At 37.9% G+C, this 23,784-nt stretch overlaps 1 protein-coding gene and 1 long non-coding RNA gene across 6 annotated transcripts in view; one reads left to right on the top strand and one right to left on the bottom strand.

Annotated features, from left to right (window-relative positions):
- Nucleotides 1-18,347, bottom strand: part of LOC116093724 — a 19,269-nt gene extending 922 nt beyond the window's left edge. Inside the window, exons 1-3 of the long non-coding RNA XR_004119815.1 lie at nt 18,279-18,347; nt 9,179-9,355; nt 3,788-3,830 (exon numbers count right to left, since the gene is read on the bottom strand). This is a non-coding gene — a long non-coding RNA (uncharacterized LOC116093724). The remainder of the gene's footprint in view (nt 1-3,787; nt 3,831-9,178; nt 9,356-18,278) is intronic.
- Nucleotides 1-23,784, top strand: part of Fnbp1l (formin binding protein 1 like) — an 87,835-nt gene that overhangs the window by 18,515 nt on the left and 45,536 nt on the right. For all 5 annotated transcript variants that reach the window (XM_031375339.1, XM_031375336.1, XM_031375338.1 and 2 more), the window contains exon 2: nt 13,518-13,633. In XM_031375339.1, the coding sequence (XP_031231199.1) occupies nt 13,518-13,633 (116 nt within the window). The remainder of the gene's footprint in view (nt 1-13,517; nt 13,634-23,784) is intronic.

Here is a 23,784-nt window from a genome sequence, read left to right as displayed (position 1 = left end):
AAAAAAAAAAAAAAAAAGAACCCAGAAGGATGCTTGAGGACAGTTTATTGATTTCAGACGAAACAAAACAAAAAACCTGATGGGATAGGCAAACTGGAGATCTGTTCAAGTCCCCAAAGGAGCTAGATAAAAGAGAATCATGCTTTTGGAATAGAGGTTGAAAAAGCAGTTAGATTTGGCATGCAGGTCCACAAGCACCTGCAGGGTCAGGGATAGAAAGGGAAAGGAGAGAGCAAGATAATGAGAAGAGAGACTGTTCAGCTACCAAGGCAAGCAGCTTCTGAGTCTCAGAAGTGACATGTTCATCCGTGAGAGTCTGTCAGAAACTGGCCCAGGGAGGCACTACTGTAGTTGCAGCGTCATTAAGGGTATACTTATTCTTTTCAGTATGTCTTCAGGTATGTTGTGTTTCTTTAAGCTTCTGAAATAGACTGTTTTCCCAAAGGCAGGTTCCTCTTCAGGTGATTGCTCATTTGAATTGACTTTTAAGAAAGGGGTCAATAGTGTATTTTTGTAATATGAGAATAATCTTTTGGATATTTTAGAATGTTATGGTGTTTACTCAGGGCCAGAGGTAGAACTCAGGTCCCATTCTTTGTACGGAAAATGACGGAATAGAGTGAGTAGGTTAAAGAAAAATTTTAAAAAATATATAAAATAGATGTGATTGTTAATCTTGTCAACTTGGTGGTATTTAGAATCACCATGGAAACACCTCTGGATTTGACTACAGGGTGTTTCCCCAAAGGCTTAACTGGCCTGTCCCAATGTGGGCAGTGCCATTCAGTGGTTTGGGTTCCCAACAGAATGGGAAGCACCAGTTTTCATCTCTGCTTCCTGACAGTAGATTTAATGTGACCAGCTGCCTCATGTTCTTGCACAATGCCTTCCTGGCCATTATGCACTATACTCTCAAGCTTGGAGCCCAAACTTTCCTTAAATTGCTCTTGTCAGGTGTTTTACAGAAATGACATAAGTAACCAGGATAATGGCCATTCTTAACCTGAAGGAAAGAGCCTTCTCCAGATGAGCTTCAAAAAGCTCATTGGACATCTTGGGGGTGGGGTGGAATGGGGCGTGGATAAGGTCAGTCCAATTTTTAATAACTTTTAAGCCTGTTAATTCTGACTAGCTACCTAACAGACACATTTAATAGATACAAATACTTGCATATATATCCTCTGATACAATTTATTAATGATAATTTCTTATTTGTAAGTGTTAAGGCCTTCTAATACTAATGGAAATAAGGCCTAAAGTATTGTCTGGGTCAACTCTGCTTCTTCTAAAGTATAGCAGCATATATGGATGGAACTACATTATCTCAGCATTTAACCATAATTATATGGTAAGAGTAGCATGAAGTCACTCCTTGGAACTATTCCCAAGAATATACTAACAGCTAAGTATCACTTCAGATTAGATTAGCAACAGGAAGCCTGCTTGATTTCTAAATAATAAATGTAGCTTAAAAGTATTTATTTAACTAAATGAACTGAGTTGAAGCAAGAAAACGGGAAATTAAGATTCGGTTGTATTGGCTCTGTTACCTTGGGCAAATAGTTTCTGTCCTTAAGTTTTCTTATCTACAACAGTCTGATATTTAAAGTCCTTTTGAGCTATTAAAGGCCTTTGATTAGATTTTATACTTACTTTACACTTACTAAGGAGATAAAGAAACTCCATTGGAAAGGGACAAGGGGAGAGGCAGGCCAGAGGGAAAAAGAAAATGAACCTAACAGAGAATGTCAAGAATTCACAGAGGAGCCTGGAGAAGGAAGCTAGCACTGTCCAGGAGAGCTTTCATGTTACAATACAAAGGCTATACGTAACGAGCGGTGCTGCTCTGGGCTTCTCTGCTGATTATGTTCTCTAGTCTCAGGGTAAAATATCAGCTCCCGGGAGATGATTCAGTAGTCTCTTACTGTTTGTGGTTTTATTTTCTGCAATTTCAGTTACCCAAGGTCAGCTGTGGGCTGAAATATTAAATGGGCAAACTCCAGAAATAAACTATCTGTAAATTCTGAGTAGTGTGCTGACCCGCAGGGTAGCAGTTGGAGGCATCCCTTTGTTTAGTAAAATATCTTCTATATATGTTGCCACCAAACTACCTGCCTCTTAATAACTTCATACTGTCTTTGTGTTGCACTGTTTATGCTCAGGAAAATAAAAGGGATAGAGATGCTGGAGATTCGTACATACCAAAGAGAATCTAGAAAGTGTTTTTTTAGGGGAGAAGGTGAAAGTTTTCAATAATAAAGTAGGGGGAAATGTGACCTGAGGTTGCTAAGGTTTAGCACAGCAAGGTTTTCTTTTTGAGACAGAGAGATTATATTCATTTTGTGTGTGTGCATGCACATGTATGTGCATGTGGTGGTCAGAGGAAAATCTCAGGTGTCAGTCCTCAATTTTTCCACCTTTTGTGGGCAAACAGTGTTGCTTTCATTAACCTAGAACTTTGCCATGCCACATACCTAGCTTTGTCTTGTGTGTGGGTTCTGAAGATGCTGCTCAGGCACTCCTGCCTTAAGGCTTATGGAGTGAGCCGTTTCCCTAGCTCCATCTCTAATTTTGGAATTCTGAATTTATAATCCTCCTGCCTCAGCTTCCCAAGTGTTAGGATTATAGCCATTACAGGCTGGCTGTGTAACTTTTATGCTATGTTGTTATAATACTGTAGTTTAAATTATATGAAAACATAATTGAGTTTGCTAGAAGATATAAGACCCGATTTTTTTTTTTTTTTTACTTTGTTACTTTGTTTACTGTAGGCATAAATTTTTTGCAACCTACTTTTAATAAGGATTCAATCTCTCCTCTACCACCCAGCTGAGGTGGTGGAAGAGAGAGTTATTAGGATATGGGGGAAGTAGACCTGTTCAGCAATAGTTCTTTGGGGGTGAGCTTGATCTTCTGGGGCAACAGTTCAGTCCTGTATCAAACACCAAAAACAACTTAGTAGCTGCAGACCAGTCCTCTAGGCAGGCAGACACCAGGCATGAACCAGCAGCTACAGTTCAGTTCTTTTAGCAAGCAGACGTCAGGCAGCTGTAGTTCGATCCTGATGAAACTGCCAGGCTTAACTGGCCCTGAAAGGGGGGCCGCTGAAGCAGCAAGCTGCCACAAGAACCTCACAAGCAGTTCTTGGGCGAGTTTCTCTCAATGGCAATGTTATCACAAGTTGAGTTCAGTGATGCTATGGAAGGTGAACATGCGTGATAAGACCCAAATTTTGTCTGAGTTTGAAATATACATTCTGACCTCTAACTATTATTAGTTATCTATTAGTATTTCACTAGAGATATTAGGTAGTAAAATTAAATTTACAATTATTTGATTAATAGTGCTTTTCACATGCTTTTGCTTACATCATGTGTCTAATGCCAAGCTCAGCATTATTTTCCTTTGATTGTTTCAATGAACAAAAAATCAATACCAGTGCCAAGTTCTATGTTAAATACTTTTCCCTTTAAAGCCACGTAATTGCTATAGTATTGTAGATGTAGAATCTGAAGTTCAGAAATCAAGTATAGGTAAATGGTAGAAGACTAAATGGATATTAGCAATAGATCCTGTGAACTTGGTGTGGTAGCACATGTCTAATCCCAGCACTGAGGGAAAAGATAGAGTTATGCATAGGCCATTTGGCTGGGAGCAGCCCATAGCTGCAGTGTTCAAGTGTATAGTTTGTAATAGAGCTTATATAGGTTATACCTAGGAGGTGTTTTTGCCACATGTCTTTGGTGGAACCATTCCTCTTTTATTCCAGATAGAGGTATTCACCTACCTTTTCAACAGTTCATGTGAATATCTCTGAAAAATAGTACAACCTAAAGAAAAAATAGTACAACTTTTTAAGGCCAGGACTCCTCCACCCAGTCTTTCATTGTAGTAAACAGCAAATTCATTCTAGTTGATGGGGCATGAAAATTGATGCCTTTAACAACACCCTGTCAAAACATCACAAAGCTTTATTTACACTACCCTCAGAATATTGGTAAAGTGCTTGTCTTGTAAGCATGAAGACCTGAGTTTCCTAGAACCCATGTAAAAATACCAGGCATGTGCTTATAATTTTGGTACTAGAGTGGTAGAGCAAGAGGATCCCTGGAGCTCATAGGCCAGCCAAATGGAAGATGCCCAAGGAATGATATCTGAGATTGTCCGCCACTCATGTATGTCTGTGCATGTGGATGCACAAGCACATGCACGCAAATATATAAACTCTTAACCACTTCTCACTGCTCTGCTGCCCCCTTTAGCCCTCTCAAATCAACTTTACCCCAAACATCTTCTGTTAATTAATATAGAAATCAAAATGACTTATTTAAAAGCCTATATTAGGGCACACCAGGCTTTTGCTCAGAATTTTCTTTTCTTTTCTTTTTCTTTTGTTTTTCGAGACACGGTTTCTCTGTATAGCCCTGGCTGTCCTGGAACTCACTCTGTAGACCAGGCTGGCCTCAAACTCAGAAATCCGCCTGCCTCTGCCTCCCAAGTGCTGGGATCAAAGGCGTGTGGTGTGCCACCACTGCCCGGCTCAGAATTTTCTTTGTATTATCAAGTCACTCAGTGAAAGCTGAGATTTTGGAGATAGAAGATACAGACAGATGATTGGCATTCTGACATTGTATGCTTCCATTTCAACCTTAGGTGATTTTCCTTCCTCACATTTTAGTTGTAGCTTGCTTTCCCTGGAATAAACCAAGAGTATATAAGCCTAGGGACTTAAATGTTTTAACAGCTGAACTTGAGACTGCACTAGTTTCCAGGTAAACAGAAGACAGGGAGTGTGGGCAGCTGATCCAAAGAGGTGTTTATGTTGATGGTAAGAAGTGTTAGAATGCCAGTAAAATGAGGCAGAAGCTTGATGCAGCTCATGTTCTTTCAGAGACCTCTGCTCAGATAAAGCTAGGGTTCTTGACTTTCATGCAAAAAAAAGAATTTTGGGATGAGCCAGTTTGAAGAGAGTTGAGTTTATTAGGAAGAGAGGTTTATATATGTTTAAACAGGAGGGAGTATATAAAGAGAAGCATTCAGGGAAAGGTTAAGGCATCCCCAAATGTGTCTATTCACAAGAGGCTTTCAAGTCGTATTTCAAAGGCTGTAAGATCTCTCACCTTTGATAAGCGAAATTATAGGAATGCTCTGGAGGTACTTGCATAGAATTTGTGGGTCACAAAACATTGCTGAGAGCTGGGCAGTGGTGGCACACGCCTTTGATCCCAGAACTTGGGAAGCAGAAGCAGGCGGATTTCTGAGTTTGAGGACAGCCTGGTCTACAAGAGTGAGTTCCAGGACAGCCAGGGCTAAACAGAGAAACCCCCGTCTCAGAAAAAAAAAAGAAAAATTGCTGAGGGGTAAGACACTTTTTTACTGTAAGTGCAGATCTTTGTGAAATTCATATATGTAAATGTGCACGTGTGTCTACTTAGCCCTTCAGCATGATTCACTGCTAAACATCGGCATATAAAAGGAATTCTGCATCTCCATGCTGGTAATTTTCAAAGCACACGTTAATTTTGCTAACTTACTTTCTATCCTACTTCAGAATAGAAATCTTCAATTGTTCACCTTTTTTTGTGAAGTAGGAAGTAAAGTTGTTGACTGTGAGTGGAATTGGTAGGAGGTAGTTTAAATTTAACCTAAGAGGATAAGGCTATGAGATAATTGGCTAGGATAAAGCGATAGTGAATGAATGGGCTCAAGCTAAGTAGCATCAAGGAGCCCTTAGTTTAGCAGACAGAAATTTCAAGGTTTGACCAGTCAGTGTGATTCCTGGTCTTTACCTTTCTACAGAAGCATGAGGAAGGGTTGATTTAAAACAAACAAACAAACTAAAACACCCAACTGACTATAATAAGATCATTGTTAAGATTTGACAGTGGCAAGGACAATGAACATTATTTGCCAAGAGCAACTAATGATGGCTTGTGGAATCCAATACGTGTAAAGATGGAAATGAAGACAGGGTAAGGGATAAGGATAGTAATAGTATGTTAGTACTAGGGTCTGTGGGGTCAGATAATTGCTGGGCTAGAGTTTTAAGGGGAGACAAACATGACAAACCATCTAAACTAGATTCTTGAGTTCCCTTGTAGATGTAGAGAAGGAGGGTCATGCTGTAGTAATGTTAATGACAGTGGTTAACCATGAGAGTGAGTAGCTAAGACAGGTAAGGGCTAGGAAGAGAAGCAATGAAGGAAATTGTGGTAGGGATAGTTTATGTTGATATTAAAGTCACTGTGAGCTTGATATAAAATTGAGTTGAAATTTTTAAGTTAAAAATGCCTGAGTTGTCCAAATATACAACTTTTTAAAAAAAGATTTATTTATTATTATTATAAATAAGTACACTGTAGCTGTCTTCAGACGCACCAGAAGAGGGTGTCAGATCTCATTATGGATGATTGTGAGCCACCATGTGGTTTTAATTCTACCTTAAACATGAAAATAATTACATTATTATAAAAAAGTACATTATTGTTTGGGGTTTTTTGTTTTTTGTTTTTGTGGGTAGGTGTTATTGACTGAACCTGAATCATAATTGCTTTCTTAGTTCCATGAGACATAAGCAAAAAGAAAATCTTTTTGTAGTCCATTGGAGTTAAAGAGAAGAAAAGTCAGTTGTGTTAGGTTTTTAAAATGTCTTTAGTAGTAGTTTGGTATTCAGAAATGCTGGAGAATCTCTGGCAGGCAAATAGAGCCATAAAGTACATCTAAACTAGGACAGCAGAGTGATTATTCAGCTTCTTTAAATGGTGATGTCCCCTTGGTACTTTACCAGAGTACTTTATTAGGACTTCATTTGGATGCCAGGCAGTATCAAAGTAATTATAAAAACAAGAATTGCATATTTAAAAGTGACTTCTGAAAAAATATTATAACATTTTGTAATAGATGTTTTATACTGAATTGTATTTAAGGTATCTAGATGAATATAGATTAAATAGATATATTTATGAGCTAGCATGTGTTATAGTAGATTATTGGAGTATCAAACATAATTAGAGTTACATTGACATTGAAGGACATTGAAGTTGATGCTGATTCTAGCACTTAGAATATTTTCCTTTTATTCTGAGGTAAATTCACTTGAGATATTTGAGAAAATTAAAAAGAAGTAGAAGAGCTTTCTTATGTTTAATCTGAGATAGATGAGTTTAGGGCACACACTAATGGGATTCCTTTCACAGACACTGTGGTACCAACTGATGTGTTTGAAAGGAAGAGAGAATGACTAAAACAGGCAGCAAAGAAGTTAGACGCAGCTAGTAATGTGGAGCAGGGGAGTGGTGATAAAGTGCCCACTGTGATGATGTAATATTACAAATGTATGTGTGTTTATGGGTGGAAATGAGAGTGCCACGGTTTTCCTGTGGGAGTCAGAACAACTTTGAGAAGTCAGTTCTTTACTTCATCACTTGGGTTCTGGGGATCAAACTCAAGTTGTCAGGTTTGGTGTCAAGCACCTTTACTGGCTGAGCCCCCTCATTAGCCAGTGTTCTTATTTATAACTTTAGATGTTTTTAGAATGGCTTTATCCATTTTTTACTTTGCCTCTTTTTACCAAAGTGTATTTGCAAGCTCAGAGTTATGAGAGGTTTGGAACCACTATGTTCTAATAAATGCTGATTTGAACCTTAACCAAATAATGATGTCTTGTAGTAGAAAGAAAATGTGACTTAGTGTAAAAATAAAGGGTGAATTTTTCAATTTCAGAAACTAGATGACCACATTTGTGAAATGCCATATTTGTTAGTAAAGACTTTCTAAGTGACATCTAGTAATATATGCAAAAACTTTGTAAATTCCAAAGCATTTTGCAAACAGAGTGATTATTTAGTCAGCAATTAAGTGCCTTTCATGTGCCAAAGTTTCAAATGAAATGTCATTTCTTTTGGTTTTAGCATTTGTTTTTTAATTCCATGAATATATTAAATTGATTGAAAACCTAAATAGCAACCAATAATAATCTTTGCTATAATTAATGTTATTGGATTTAAAATAACTAGACCAACTTTATAATTGGTACTATTTTGTTTCTGCAAAATTGACCTGTGAGATGGATTTGGTAGGGCATGCTTATAATTCCAACTCTGGGAATGCTGAGGCAGGAATGTGAGATCCAGTTTCCAATATCCCTAAGTCAGTTTCCAACAACCAGTGTGTTTTTGGTTCTGCTTAAAAGTGATTTGAGTAAAATAATTAGCAACATTAAGGAATTTAAAATGAGCACATTTACCAAACACTTAGGATTTGTGATATTGCCAGACAGTGTGGTGGCACATGCCTTTAATCCCATCACTTAGGAGGCAGAGGCAGGCAGATTTCTGAGTTCTAGGCCAGCCTGGTCTACAGAGTGAGTTCCAGGACAGCCAGGGTTACACAGAGAAACTCTGTCTCAAAAAACAAAACAAAACAAAACAAAAAACCCCTAAAAAAAAAAACAAAAAAGGGATTTGTGATGTTTATGTTTGACCCATTCTGTGTCATTGCTGCTCCCATCTCCCACCCCCAACCCCAAGACAGGTCTTGCTATTATAGACCTGGCTGGCCTTATTCCTTCTATACTTGGGACTGACCTTAACTCATTGTAGTTGTTCTGTCTTATCTTCCCAAGTGCTAGGATTATAGGGTTTATTTCTTGATATATTGCAATTAATATGCCTATTTGAAGATCAAGATGTTACTATTCAGTGAATTGTACAAAGTTTAACATAAAAATAAAGTCTTTTCTGTTTTAAATATGTTAACTATTGATTTTCAATTTGTAGATTTGCTGTTTGAGGAAGAAGAAAACCTTTATACTTTGGTTATAGCATAGTTAGAATGTTTCTGTCTCAAGACTGTCCTCCAACTGTCTTTCTGCCCTACTCTGATCTTACTCTTGCTTCACTGGTTATAATGCAAAGTATGTTTCACTTAGAACCAAACTCATGTTTCTTACCTTCATGCTGTTGTTTCCCACTGATTGGTATTTTGTTTTTTATAAAGTTGACTTTTATTTGGGACCTTATTTACTTTAAAAGCGTATTAAATTCTTAGTCAAAATATATTCAATTATTGTACCTTTAGTATTCTTCTACTTGTTAGATGTCTAGTCGCTTCTATTTTGATTGTTCTGTATTTTTGAGATAGGATATTGTCATTTAGTGTAGGGAGATCTTGAACTTACTGTGTAGCTGGTCTTGAGCTCTTGATCTTCCTTTAGTCTTCAGGTCAAACTCTACAGTGCTAATTCTAAGTATTTACACTAGTTGAAAGTTGTGTAGTTGGTGGGTACTTGCTTAGCATGTGAAGCCTTGGATGCAGTCCTCTCGGGCATGGTGACAGCACCTGTAATCTCAGCATTCTGGAAGTCGGAATAGGAGGATTAGAAATTCAAAATCATCCTCGACTACATAGTGCATTTGAGTCTTACCTGAACTCTATGTAACTTTTTCTAAAAAACAAACTAGTTAAGAGTGTATACATATAAAATTTTTGTAAAAATTAATAAATGTGGGCTAGAGAGATGTCTTTTTTTTTTTTTTTCAACTATGCTGACATCCTGGTATAGTTAGCAACAGAGTTGGCATGAACCAGGCCCAGAATGCCAACCAGCTATTGGCTGCTGTTCTCCCAGCAGTGTAACACTTGCCTAGGTACAAGGAAGCCTAGGTAGCTGCCTACAGTAGAGAGATGTCTTAATGGTTAAGAGTATGTTCTGTTCTTAGCACATGTGTGGAGACTCCTTTAACTGTCTGTAACTCCAGTTCTAGGGGGATTTGATGCTTCTGGCCTCTCAGGGCACCTGTACTCACATGCACATATACCTGTAATTACAAATAATAAATCTTACAAACTGGAAAACCTTATAAAAGAAAATTATATTTTAGATTTTATGAGTTGTAAATTTAACTGTTAATAATGAAATTTGACCACGTTTTCTCAATAGTCTGAGTAGTTTAGTTTTAAAACTTACATTTTTTAATCATTTTAAAATGATAAACAGCTCAAAATACCTTTAAGAAAGCTGATGCTTCTGAGATTTACTGTGTAGATTGGCAGGTTCCGGGTTAACACTGCCAAGGGGAAAGCTGATGCCTACATAGAAAGCCCACGGCTCCAGTGAAACTATAGTGTGAATGTCTTTGACTATTCAAGTACAAAAGAATAACATATGCTTTTATAACAGCTTTGTTTGTGTGTTGAGACATGGTCTCTCTATATGTACCTAGATTAGATTTGAATTAATTCACATTGTTAGCTTAGGCTGGCCTCAGTCTTGGTTGATTTTTCTGTGTCAGTCTTCTGAATGCTGGAAAACCCCAGTAATATTTCAGTAGGGGAATAATCACTAACCACAGAGCACACTAGCATAGCATATCATTTAAAGCAAGACTCTTAAGAAAAGAGCATACAAAATGATCCCCTAGAATTCTTCATATCGTCTAAAATTCTACTATTATGTAAAGCATGAAATGACACCAGTGTCTTGGATTTAAAGAGATATTGGGTTAAATTTAATACATAGAGCATAGGCAGACAATAAGAAATGGCCAACATAATGCTTGTCATCTTACTATATTTGGAGGAAAAAGTTTTTGTTTTTAATAAAGAAAAGACCTCGTGATTGTAAGGGCTTACCACTGTAGGACCGACCCCACTTTAGATGCTGTCCTGGGTCTCGAGCACTTCAGAAGGTTTGGGTTTGGGTTTCCTAATTCACTTTGTCGTCTCACAGAATTCAGAACACTTTACTATTGCTTGATGATGCATGCAGGTAAACAACCATATGAAGAAGTACATAAGATGAGGTCCAGAAGGCTCAGAGTACAGAGAAGACTTTTGGTCCCTGTGGCACATGGTTGTGTTCACCAACCAAGAAGCTCCCTAAACACACTGTTTTTTAATGGAAATTCCATGACATAGGCAACACTGATGTTTCAAGGGGGGCTAGGAGTTTAAAGATCAAGAAGCATGTCTCTTGTCACTCAGGAGTTCTAAAGAAAGGTTTTAGAAGTTGTGCTAAGAACTGATGGCAGAGACCCAATAAGCTCTTGTATTACAGATACCTATAACATCACATATCAGCAGTGTGGCAACAAGCTAAATACTGTAGAAGCTGCTTAGACAACACCTCTAAAGAATTGCTGGGCCCAAGTGGTTCTTCTGCCTCTGCCTCTAAAGTAGCTACTATGAGAGGACTATTTCATTTTTATTTTTTATTTTCAACAACAATAACAAAATGTCCAACGGTGTTGTCATATACTTGACCTTGTAGCTTGATTAAAATACAGATATTTCTAGTATTTCTCAGATTATAATGTCTGTTAGGTTCTGTTTCAATATGCAAGTATATTTAGAACCACCTTTTTTGTGTGTGAGCCATTAAAGAAAAGATGTGTTGAACATTTTATTCTCAGTAATAAAGGACTTCAAAAAAAATATTCAATGAAAAAACTATGTTAGCTACCAGTAAAGCAGTCTTTTGACTGGAATTTTTCCATTCTGCTACTAGCCCTGTGCTTTGACTAGAAATTTAAAAAGGAAGTTTAAATAAAGTTGAAATTTTTCACTTTGTTATTTATAGGTAAGGAGAAAATGAATGAGAGAAGTCCATAGAACATTTAGGTATATTGTTGTTATAGTTAACTTCACAAAAATAATATTTTCATAGTATGGAAGACAAACTTTTCAGTGCTCCTAGTAGGAATTGGGAAGGACCCTTGAAATCTGTTTCATTCAGTTTATCTCTTGGATGTTTTAAAGTTGTTACCTTTTAAAATAAGTGGTTGTTAGTTATGTGCTCATAATATGTAATTTTGAGAACTGTATCTTCAGAAGATAAAAGGATGTTTTAATGGTTAGTGATTAGTTGCCTTTTTAAAGAAATATGAATTATGGAGAAAATATTTTGATAATGAATGTTTGGAAATATATATATCACCTATGTCACCTACAAATACTCTTATCTATTTATTGCAAGCAAATATGTCAAAAGACTAAAAAGCTAAAGATTATAATTGACCTGATTTACAGGTCTGTATTTGGCAACAGTTGCATAAACTACAAGATGTATGCTGGTCCTACAGACAGTTAAGGGCTGAGACGGCAGAACAGAACAAAAGGCAGTTTGAGTGTTTAAATATTATTTTCCTTGTGGAAGTTGTTGAAGCACTACTTGTACAGCTTAGAACTGGCCTGCTTAAGGACTTGGTTATTACTATCTGCCCGTTTTCCCCTCTTCTCCTACAGCTTGGTTTGGGCATGGCAACTTCAGCATGAGCAAATCCATTTTGGTTTGGTCTGTTGAGACCTAGTAGAGGGAGTTAAAGCCAGAACAATGACTGCTAAGTTTTGCTTTTGTATTTTTAAATTTATGTGCATAGGTGATTTGACTGCATGTATGTCTCTGTGAAGGTGTAAGATCCTCTAGAACAGGAGTTACACACAGTTGTGAGCTATCATGTGGATGCTGGGAATTGAACCTGGGTCCTCTGGAAGAGCAGCCAGTGCTTTTAACTGCTGAGCCCCAAGTTCTGTTTGTTTTAAAATAAGTAGAGTTTTTTTCTCAGTGTTCTCCAGAGAAACAGAATTAGCAGGATATATACATATATGTGTACACAGAAAGAGATTTTATTTTAGGTTTTTGCTTTTTATTTGCTTTATTAACTTCACCTTTTCCTATGATGATGGGTAAAATTCTTCTATGGACAGAATTTGGACTGTGAGCAAAGGTCATGGGCAGCTAAGAACTGGGAACACAAGACCCACTTGACAGTTACAGTCAGGTAGTTCTACAGTACTGGATCAGGAGAGTCCAGTGAAAAGGAAAAGGATCGAAACTACCTTTCCTGAGCTCGTAGAAAGTGAGAGCAGCCAAGGCATGAACCGCTGTGCTGCTGTTTCGGGAGCTCCCTTGTAAGAATGTTAGGCAAGTTCCTCAGCACACCTCCACACATCCGTTCTCTTTATCATCCATCTGCTTATTACATGTGGCCCATGTGAGTTAGGAGCAAATGGTGAGTGAGCAAATGGTGAGGTTTGTTGTTTCCTGTAGCTTGATGGCTTTCTCCTCCCAAAGGACAACCTCCCTTTCCATTCCATTTCTTTGGTTTCCTGAGTCTGTCTTTGCAGTTGTTTCCTCTGCTTCCTCCTTCCAGTTGTTGATGCCAGGTGTGTGAGCCATTCTACAGTCTTGGAGAACTGCTGCTCCTCTGTTTGAGTCTGGTACTAGCCCTCTGTGCACAGGGTTGTAGGTAGTTAGAACCGCTCTAGAGAGCTTTCTTGTAAATAATAATACGTGATTTTAGAGACTTGGCAAGAACAAAATCTGAACAGGATCACCCGGGAAGAGCTTCGGGTGCACACCAGTGGTGACCCTCCACGTTTGTCCTGGTTTAGGAAAGGTGGGAGGGGCCAGTTTCCCTTTATACTTAATTACTTCTGTACAAATATCAGAAACTGCTTAAAATATTTGTGGCAACAGTTTCAAGCTCGTTCAGCCTGTTCTTGCTTTCCTTTTCTAGGATCAGTTCGACAGCTTAGATAAGCATACCCAATGGGGAATTGACTTCTTGGAAAGATATGCCAAGTTTGTTAAAGAGAGAATTGAAATTGAACAGAACTATGCGAAACAATTGAGGTAAGTTGATTTACTTCTCACTTCTTAGAAATGAAGTTACACATTTAAACAGCTTGGTATTAAAAACAAATAGTATTGTACCAGTTAAACCTTGTGCTTTTTATCCATAGTGGCTGAGTTAGAGGACTGATTGTTAAGTTAGGTAAACTATTGCCTCCACTTTGGGGAGTATTGGCTAGCTATATTATAAGTCACTTTGATTATAGAAAGACACTTAAAATCCTTAAATCTCAGAGCAAAGGGGAGCCTGCCTAAGAGCCAGAGCCTGCTGACTTTAGCCCCTTTCCACCTTCTACCTGTAAGCCTTTAAATAAAGTGGTTTGATGACTAGACTTACAGGACCTGGGGTGTAATTCAGTATTTTATCTTTTATTATTTGCTGATATTTGCTTTAGAATTGTTCCTAATGTGCTGAACTTGCGAATTTCCAAGTCTTCGAAATAGTGTTTGTTCTGAGCTGAACTTCTTTCTATATATGTTAAAATATTTATTATTAAATATTTGAAGGAGAGTTTTTAAATCTTAAATTTGATGGAATTAATCTTAAGCTTTTATTGAAATAGAAAATTATTGAAATTAATGACAGTTTATCAAGGAACTTGATAAAAAATAATGCTTGAAGTTGGAAGAGCAGCCTGTGAAGGTTTAGTTAGGAGTCCTGTGCTTCCGATTGCAGAGGACAAAGTCCCAACATGAATTAGGCGTGCGTGGTTGAAAAGTCTGGGCACATTCCTGTTTGGGATAAAATGAACTGCTCCTTGTTTCTTTGTGTGTGAATTCTTTCAGCACCCTCCTTTCTACTCCATCACCTCTAGACTTCATCTTTCCACTCTGGATCCCAGACTGACTCTCTTCTCTGCTGTTGAGAGAGAAGGGAGAAAGGGGAGTGAAAGGACAGAGGAAGGAGAAGGAAGGGGAGACTCTGTCTCTCCACCACCTTTAGCTTGTTTTAGTTTTTTTCGAGATATAATCTCACTTTGTAGCTCTGCCTGGCCACAAACTCACAGAATTCTGCCTGCCTCTGCCTTGCAAGTGCTGGAATTAAAGGCATGTGCCACCACACTTCCACTTTTTTGTAGATATTCTAATAAGATTTCCTTTTGTGATTTTTGACTCGGGTTAGGTTGTATGCTTATTTTGTGTAATTTTTTGAAATGATAATACTGGATTGACTTGTAGGTAATGATGGAGGAAAGCTGGCTAACGGCAGTAGACTCAGAAAGAAGAGGACATAGTGATAAATCAGTTATGTCCTTGTAGCCAACTCACTGGGTGTAGGATGGTAGAGGACTAGTATAATGGATGATATGTAAAACTTTTTTGTTTGTTTGTTTTTGTTTTGTTTTCTGAGACAGGGTTTCTCTGTGTACCCATGGCTGTCCTGGAACTCACTCTGTAGACCAGGCTGTCCTGGAACTCAGAAATTCGCCTGCCACTGCCCCCCAAGTGCTGTGGTTAAAGGCCTGAGGCATCACTGCCCGGCCAGTAGTGACACTTTATCTGTTCAAAAATTATTATTTAGGAATCTTAAACATGAAGGACGTCTGGGAGGTTAACATGAAGAGTTTGCTCGTGCAACTTAAAAATGTCTGCCTTCTTATTAAAAATACTTTTATTTTATTATGCTTAGGAGTGTTTGGCCTACATTTATGTCTCTGCACCATGTGTATGCCTAATGCCCAGGGAAGCCAGAAAAGGGCATTAGATCTCCTGATACTGGGAATACAGACAGTTGTCAGCTGCTATGTTGGATCTGGGAGTTGAACCTAGTTCTTTGAAGAGCAGCCGGTGCACTTAATCACTGAGCAGTTTCTCTAGCTCTCTCATCTAATTTTGAATTTGTTCTCAATTCTAATAAATAAAAGTGTATAGCTTTGAGTTTCTAATACAAGTCAATTGAAGACATACATAAATGAAAATGATAAACGATTAAAAACACAAAGGAACTAACTAGATCAGTTTAGAAAACAAACAGAGCTAACTCCCTCTGAGGCCTCAAGAATGTTACCACTGTGTTACAGCACACTACCAACGCAGAGTGCCTGGGTCCTCAGGAAAAAAGTTAATCACCTTTTTTTTCTTTCTTTCAAGAAGACAGGGCATTTGACAGGGTTCCTCAAAATACAGTGGATGTCTTTTAATCCAGCATTTTAATTTCTAAACTGTTTTGTGGGAAACACATAAATATATATGCACAAAATTATCATTGCTGAAAAATAGGATTCTCTTCTAGAAATATCTATATGAGTGATGAAAAGTGTTATTGTATGTATCCAATTTGAACAACCAGATATACCAGCTTATTTAAACTTAGAAGACTGTTCATATTCAGTCCATCAGTATAAAAAGCATGTTGCAGAATGTAAATATTACTGCTTGCTTAAATTTGTACGTATATTTGTGTCTATGCTGAAGAGCTGTACAGTTCCAAGTGTTTCTCGTTGTGGCTCTTATGGGCTGGGCACAGGTAGGTGGTAAGGGAAGGAGACGATTTGAACTTTAGGCATTTTTGTGGTATAGTTTTCAGTGACTCTGTACAACTTTAGTAATTTAAAACTCTAAGCAGAGTGGTTGGTGTACTTGGAAAGAGTGCTATTACAAATTGTAAAACAAAAAATTGATAACTTATAAGATAAAACTTAGACAACCTAGCATATCTTAATTACCCAGGCAGGGTAACACCCAGATCTCAGAGGCTATGATGGATTCAGTTTTGCTAGAGTAACAGGACTCACTCAGCTAATTAAGTTGCAGACTTCCTGGCTGCTGTTCTCAGACTGGTAACTAGTGCTTCACTTACTTGCAGGAGGAGGGCTAAAGGACTGTATTGAAACAGGGTGGCTGGAACTCATAACATTTATGAAAAAATCAGTCGTGTAGGGCAAAGTGGGATTTGTCATGTCCATTCTGTGAGGATTTGCCTCTTCGGAGGAGTCTGGCAATATCCATCCTCACAGAGGCTCTCCATAGCAGGGCTGTGGGTAATGTGGAGGTATTTGGGAGAAGGCTTGGGAGGAGGCGTGCTTAATTTGAAGCCGTCTACTCCTTCCCTCTTCCTATGTGGAAATTTGCTGCTTTGGATGAGTGACTGGTCAATGATTGAGTTGTCAGGTGCTGTTTATAGTGGATTGTTTTGTTCAGAGTGAAGAGGCTTGTCTTATTTCCTCTTTTAGTTAGCTTCTCCTATTTCAGTTGTTACAGAGGTTGATTTCATGTATAGGAGGAGAATAATGCTGCTTAGTGAGGTACTCTATTCCTTTATAATTACTTGTATTCAGGTTATTAAATATTTCCCCTTCTTTTCCCCAGAGGGAGGCTGGGCACAGTGTCTTGATACTTAGCCAGTTGGTTTCTAGCTCACCACCCTTCTTCCTGTCTTAGCCTCCCAAGATGATACAGTCGTCGTGTATCATCATGCCCTGTGCCAGTTTAAATACGTTGTAAGACTAAACGCTTTAAAACATCTCTGTTACCAAGGCATCCTGTGCCCACCTCCCATTATCCTCTCCCTCTTTAAAATTCATATATATATATATATAATTATTATTATTATTTTTTTTTTGAGACAGATCTCTCACTGTGGCTCTGGCTGGCCTGGAACTCACTATGTAACTAGGTTGGCTTCTGATTCACAGAAATCTGCTCACCTCTGGTTCTGGAGTGCTGGAATTAAAGGGACATGACACCTCTCCCAGATGTTCATGTATTTTGATAGTTTAGGCTTAACTATACTTTGGTGTTGGGTATTGATTGATGTGAGGGACCAGTGTATAAATATAAGTATAGAAAATAAAGTGTCGGGCTGGAGAGATGGCTCAGCGGGTAAGAGCACTGACTGCTCTTCCGAAGGTCCTGAGTTCAGATCCCATCAACCACATGGTGGCTCACAACCACCCGATCTAATGAGATCGGAGTCCTCTTCTGGTGTGTCCGAAGACAGCTATAGTGTACTCACATATAATAAATAAATAAATCTTAAAAAAAAAAAAAAGAAAAGAAAGTGTCTGATCAAAGAAAGTTGATATCTGTTTTGAGTCATGCTAAATAATGGTTAGAGAGTATTTGATTTACTGATTTTTGTATTGGGTGGTTTTGTGTGTCAACATGACATAAATTAGAGTCATCAAAGAGGAAGGAGCTTCAGTTGAGGAAATGCCTCCATGAGATACAGCTGTAAGGCATTTTCAATTAGTGATCAATGCAGGAGGACTCCCCACCCCCAACCCCATTGTGGGTTTTGCCATCCCCTGGCCAATATTCTTAATCACCAATTGAGGGATGCTACTTACTGGCTTGCTTCCCCTGGCTTGTTCAGCCTGCCTTTAGGCCAATCAGGGCTTCATAGTGTTTTCTCATTAATGAAGTTTCATTAAAAACAAGTGGCATTTCAAGAAGCCTGATTGTCTGAGTGATAGATTTGTGGTGCTTCGCCTGCCTGAGGTTTTAAAACTCTGTAACCTGTTATAAATTACAGATGGTCTATTACTTTAGTTTCATCTGATTTTTTTTCCACTTCAAATTTCTCTTCAATTCTGTTAACTTTCTCTTGATGCCTTATCAGAAGAGTTCTCTTTAGTGCCTTGATACATGTAGCTGGGCCTCATTTAGCTATCACAGGATGGCTGTTTATTGTTTTGATCATTACCTTCTGTTCCTGTTCTTATGTTTTTGTGTGCCTTGGAACTCCCTTTAATCCTCCTTCGTTCTGTTGTACCTAAGATGGCTGTCCTTCAGTTTAACTGTCAGCCAGTTGCTAAGCTAGTTGGATTGTAATAACTCAATTGTGTTATTTTCAGTGAGATTAAACTGCTGTCCCGTTTTATCTTCACAAGAGTTTGATTTCTGTAACTATTGTGGTTTTAGCACGTTCAGAGTACATCTCTAATAGCCTTCTACCTTGTATTTTTGTGGAATGATTCAGGAAACACTTGCCATTTTTCTAATAAGGTCAGGTCCATCTTCTTTCATAAGAGCTGCAGGTCATATTCCTGTTACAAAAGTGTTTTCTTAGATTAAAGATCTAAACAGAACTTAGTATGTACGGCATATAGCCTTTTAAGAACAAAAATAAACTCAAACCTATTGGGTTGAATGTCTTCATAGTAAAATTCTCACTGTTTAAGGACCTCATTGTTTAAACAGTAAACTAAAAATAAAATAGTTTGGTTGTTCGTAGTATCAGTTGTGTGACCTTTATTCGGTCCTTTACCCTCTTCTGGGAGTTATCCCAGGACCTGACTGTTAGATAAGCACTCCAGTACTTATCTAATGGGGGCTTGATGGCTCCCATTTGGTCTCCAAATCTAAATTCAAAAGGAAAAGAAATGATAAGGTTTCTTAGCAGAAATTACCTGGAAAACATAATACTCAAGTCTGTGGTATCAGTTTATTTCTCAGTCTAAATCAAACAGATAAAAAAAAATTCTTACTTGAAAATAAATATTCTTCTAAAAGATGTACAGTTTCCTAAGAAACCTCATTGTTAGACTTATCATACAGCTGTAGTGACACATTGCTAACATTTTCTGAGTATGTGGGGTTGGTATACCTACATGCATAGCTCACATTCATCCATATTTTATGTGTACTATATTCTTGAAATGCTGAAGATAAAACTAGGGGTTAGGATGTAAAAAGTATGAAAGACCATTTGTGTGTCTTCATATCTTGGAGCTCCTTTGATTACTTTTTTTCATTCCTTGAGTTTTTCAATATTTAAAGCTTCTAATTTTTTTCATCACCTGTCTCCTTAGCATCTGTCACTAGCTTAGGTATAAACATTGAGACCGAAGCACGTCTTTTTAAAACAGTGTGTATATTCAGACTTTGTTCTAGTATTACATAGTAATGACTGAAGTGATAGCCTAGTTTTTAGCATTAAAAATTGAAATAAAATAATATATTAAAATTTGCCATGTTAACCATTTAAAAGGTATAATATATTGACATTAAGTACATTCACATGACTGTGTAGCTATCTCCATCATCCATCTCCATAACTCTTATTCAGAAGAGAAGTATTGTACCCATTAAATAATAGCTTCCCAATCCAACTTCCTTTAGCCCCGACGACTACCTTTCTATTTATCTTTCTATGAATTTGAATACTCTTGGTACTTTACAGACATTTGTTATTTTGCTCATCATTTATTTTATTTACAATAATGTTCTTAATGATACATTTATGCTATTATGTTGGCATAACTTATGATACTATATTAGCAATATTCATGCTGTAATTCATTTTTTAAAAAAATATGTATTTCCAACATAATTTTTTCATAGAGGGAGAAAACAGGCACAGAAGTATGGGATAGAAAAGAGATAGAAACATAAGCTGGTTTATTAGCTCATAACCACCAACTAGTCATGGAGGATGCCCTCTTCAAAACCCTTCAGATTCAGAATGGACTGCTGGTTAGCAAGGCTGAAGAGTTCAGTGCCTAGTATTTAGAATTTAGGCTCTAGTTCTTATTTTTGGGTGGATCACTGAGTGCACAGTTCTTTTAATTAAATCTGAACAGAATCATGGCCAGATGAAGCAGATGAAGTGTTTGGTTTGTGTCATATAACAAAGTTCACCCCACGATGTGGTGCCAAGTGAGTTGTACCTGTGTACTCCTCCTTGATAGGTGCTGCACTGCCATCTTTCTATAGAACATTTCTTCAGTGCCTGGCAAGCACACCCTACCAAGTTCTGTTGCATTTCTCCATCGTGTTTGCACATTTTATCTCTAGATCCTGCTTTTATGTAGTTACTAAGGAACAGGGGCTTGCTGACTTGCTGTAGGCTCCTGGAGGAGGTGTGGACATTTGTCAGGCCGAAAATGAGATGGTGTTGCTACCTAAGCTATGTGCATCCCTGCTTTCTTCCTTCCTTTTAAAGGATAAACTATTTCATTATTTGTACATGCACATTTGGTTTATTTGCTTATTTTTTGTTGGGAATTGGATTGTTTTCACCTTAGATGATTGTGAAAAGTATTACTGTGGATGTAGGTATACAAATATCTCTTTATTGCTTTCACATTGTCTTTGTATATCCAGAACCAAAATAGTGAGACCATGTAGTATTTCTGTGTATAGCTTTTTTTAACTTCAAAAAAGTTAATTCTTTTTTTTTTTTTTTTTTTTTTTTTTTTTTTGGTTTTTCGAGACAGGGTTTCTCTGTGTAGCCCTGGCTGTCCTGGAACTCACTCTGTAGACCAGGCTGGCCTCGAACTCAGAAATCCGCCTGCCTCTGCCTCCCAAGTGCTAGGATCAAAGGCGTGCGCCACCACCGCCCAGCAAAAAAGTTAATTCTTTTAGAGTTTCATGCAGTGATGATCATATTTACCCCTCCCACAACTCTTCCCAGATCTACCCCCTAATTCTCTAGCCACACGGATTTGTGCCTTTTTTCCCTCTTAAAATTTTTTTCTTTTTTCTTTCTTTTTTTTTTTTTTTTTTTTTTTTGAGGCAGGGTTTCTCTGTGTGGCCCTGACTGTCCTGGAACTCACTCTGCAGGTCCTCTTAAACCTTTAAGACCATTTTTGCTGCCCAAATACTCCTAGATGTTAATATTCTGCTGAGTGTTGTTGACTTACACGGCACTTCTAAAGAAAACTTGTCTTTCCCTCTCTCAAAAGCTAACAGTTGCCAATAGCTCCACAGCTAACAGTCAGATTTTATGCCAACTCCCCTCTCTGTGCTAGGATTCGCTCTGGCGTGGGCTAGCACAGGTTTGTACATGCTTTCTCAAGCATTGTGAGTTCATTTGTGCCCCTGCCCTGTGGTGTCCAGAAAACACACACAGTTTCCTTATTATCATCAACTGCAGCTTTTCTGACCTGTCTCCACAGTGATCTCTTAGCAGTAGATGCATCTATATGTATGTGTGTAGTCTGTATATTCCCCTTAAAGGCTGAGCATTCTTCAGTCTATTCTCTATCCCTTGGCAAGGAGGGGTCTTTATATTAACTACTATCCACTGCAATTAGAAGCTTCTCAGATGAGTGTTGAGAGATGCATTGATCTATAAATAGTATTACAATGAATCATTAGGAGTTGGTTTAATGCTGTATCTTTTTAGCAACAAAACAGTAGATTTTTCCCTAGGCCCATGAACTGTCTAGCAGTTATGTAAGCAATGGTGCCAGGTTTAAGTTTCATCCTATGGAGTGATGCTTTAATCCATTCAGAAATTGGCAGGTCAATCCCATGATTTTTATGCCGCTTTTGCACCTGTGGGCGTCTCTTGCCAAGCAAGTCATTACTGTAGCCTGCGGGGTTTATGGCTGGGTATAACTGAGTTACTTTTCTTTCTTTCCCAGTAGCTTTCATAGCACCTTGCTGCACTATGGAAGCTAGCTAGTAGGGGTCAAGCTTTCATGTGCATACCAGTTTGATTTGGCCATGTTTTATGACAAATATGTAGTATTTTCAGCAATAAGGTCTCACCATCAAGTTCCAGGGGGTAACCAAGAACAGTTGTTGGCAGTAGTGTATAATGTTTTGAGGCTTATGGAACTTCACTGCCTAACAGCCCCAAAAGAAAAGTAACCCATTCTTGACAATGAGCCTTTTATTCTTTAGTCTCTAGTGGGGCATTGCTGCTGTGTAGGAAGCTTCTACAGTAGTGGGTTTCCATATGACTTTTTCAAAAAGGTCTTTGGTGTTAATTATCTCTCTCCATATTCCCTCTTCTGTCCTACTCCTCCCCAGTCCTAGTCTTCCTACTGTATTATTGTCCCTTAAGCCTTTATGCCTGTTATGTCCTGTCTCCTTCCTTGAAAGTCCTTTACCATGACCCGTAAGTAATTCCTGACCTCTATAGGTATTCCAAATCCAACACATATCTGAAGATTCAAAGCTAACATGGAGAGATGAGAGAAACATGCAATGTTTGTTTCTAGCTCTGGATTACCTCACTCAGAGCAATTGTTTTCAGCTATGTTCATTCAACTACAGATGTTACAGGTTTTTTTCCCTTAATATCTGAATAATATTTTATTGTGTAATGTGCCACATTTTTAATGTCTGTTCATCAGTTGACAGCATCTAGTTGTTTCCATTTTCTGGCTTTTGTGAATATCTCTAGAGTAACACATAGAGTTTTTTGGGTATGTATCTAAGAGTAGTATAGCTGGTAGTTCTATTTTTTGCTTTTTGAGGAACCTTATTGTTAAATAATTTCCATAGTGGGAACATCAGTTTGCATTTCTACCATCAGTGAATAAGTTCCCCTTTTCCACATCCATGCCAGCATTAGTCAGTTTGTGTGCGTGTGCGTGCGTGTGTGTGTGTGTGTGTGTGTGTGTGTGTGTTACCTTGTCCATTCTGAATGGGATGAATTTTTCTTTTGCATTTTCTTGACAGCTCAGTATATTGGACATTTAAAAATATTTCTCAGCTGTTTGTATTTCATCTTTTGAGAACTCTGTATAGCTCTGTGCTTCACTTTTTAATTGGGTTTGATTTCATGTTTAATTTTTGGAGTTCTTTGTATATATTAGATTTTAACTGTCAGATGTAGCTGGTAGCGATTTTTTTCCCATTCTGTAGGCTGCTCCTTTATCTAAGTGATAGGATCTTTTGCTGTATGTTAACTGTAGTTTTATGAAATCCCATTTATTAACTATTAATCCTAATGACTATGCTCCCTTGTTCAGAAAGAAAGTCCTTTCTCATACCAGCAAGTTCAAGTATATTCCCTACATTCTCTTCTACAGAATTAGGATTTTAGGTTTTCTATTGAGGTTATTGATCCATTTGGAGTTGCAAAGGGTCAGGGGTGAGAATCAGGTTTCCTTTTATATGGAGAACAACACTCTTTGCTAAAAGTGCTGTCTTTTCTCTAGTATTTATTATTGGCTTCTTTCAAGTTCAGGTGGCTACAGAAGTATGGATTTAAATGTGGGTCCTCAGGTCTATCCACTGATCAGTGAGCCACTTGCTATGCCAGTACCATGGTGTTTTCATTGCTAGAACTCTGTAGTGAAACAACATCTGGATGGTGTTACTGCCTCCAGTTTTTTGTTGGTCAGGATTGCCTAGCCTGTTTGGTTTTTCCCCCCTATGAAATTTAATGTTTTTTTTTCAACTTTTGTGAAGAATTGGGTTCAAATTTTGATGGGTGGGGCTGTGTTGAATTTTTTTTTTTTTTTTTTTTT

Source organism: Mastomys coucha, unplaced genomic scaffold (genome assembly GCF_008632895.1).
Source record: "Mastomys coucha isolate ucsf_1 unplaced genomic scaffold, UCSF_Mcou_1 pScaffold16, whole genome shotgun sequence".
Lineage (NCBI taxonomy): Eukaryota > Metazoa > Chordata > Mammalia > Rodentia > Muridae > Mastomys > Mastomys coucha.
Note: the sequence above shows the minus strand (reverse complement) of the source record. Positions and strands in the feature narration are given on the sequence as shown.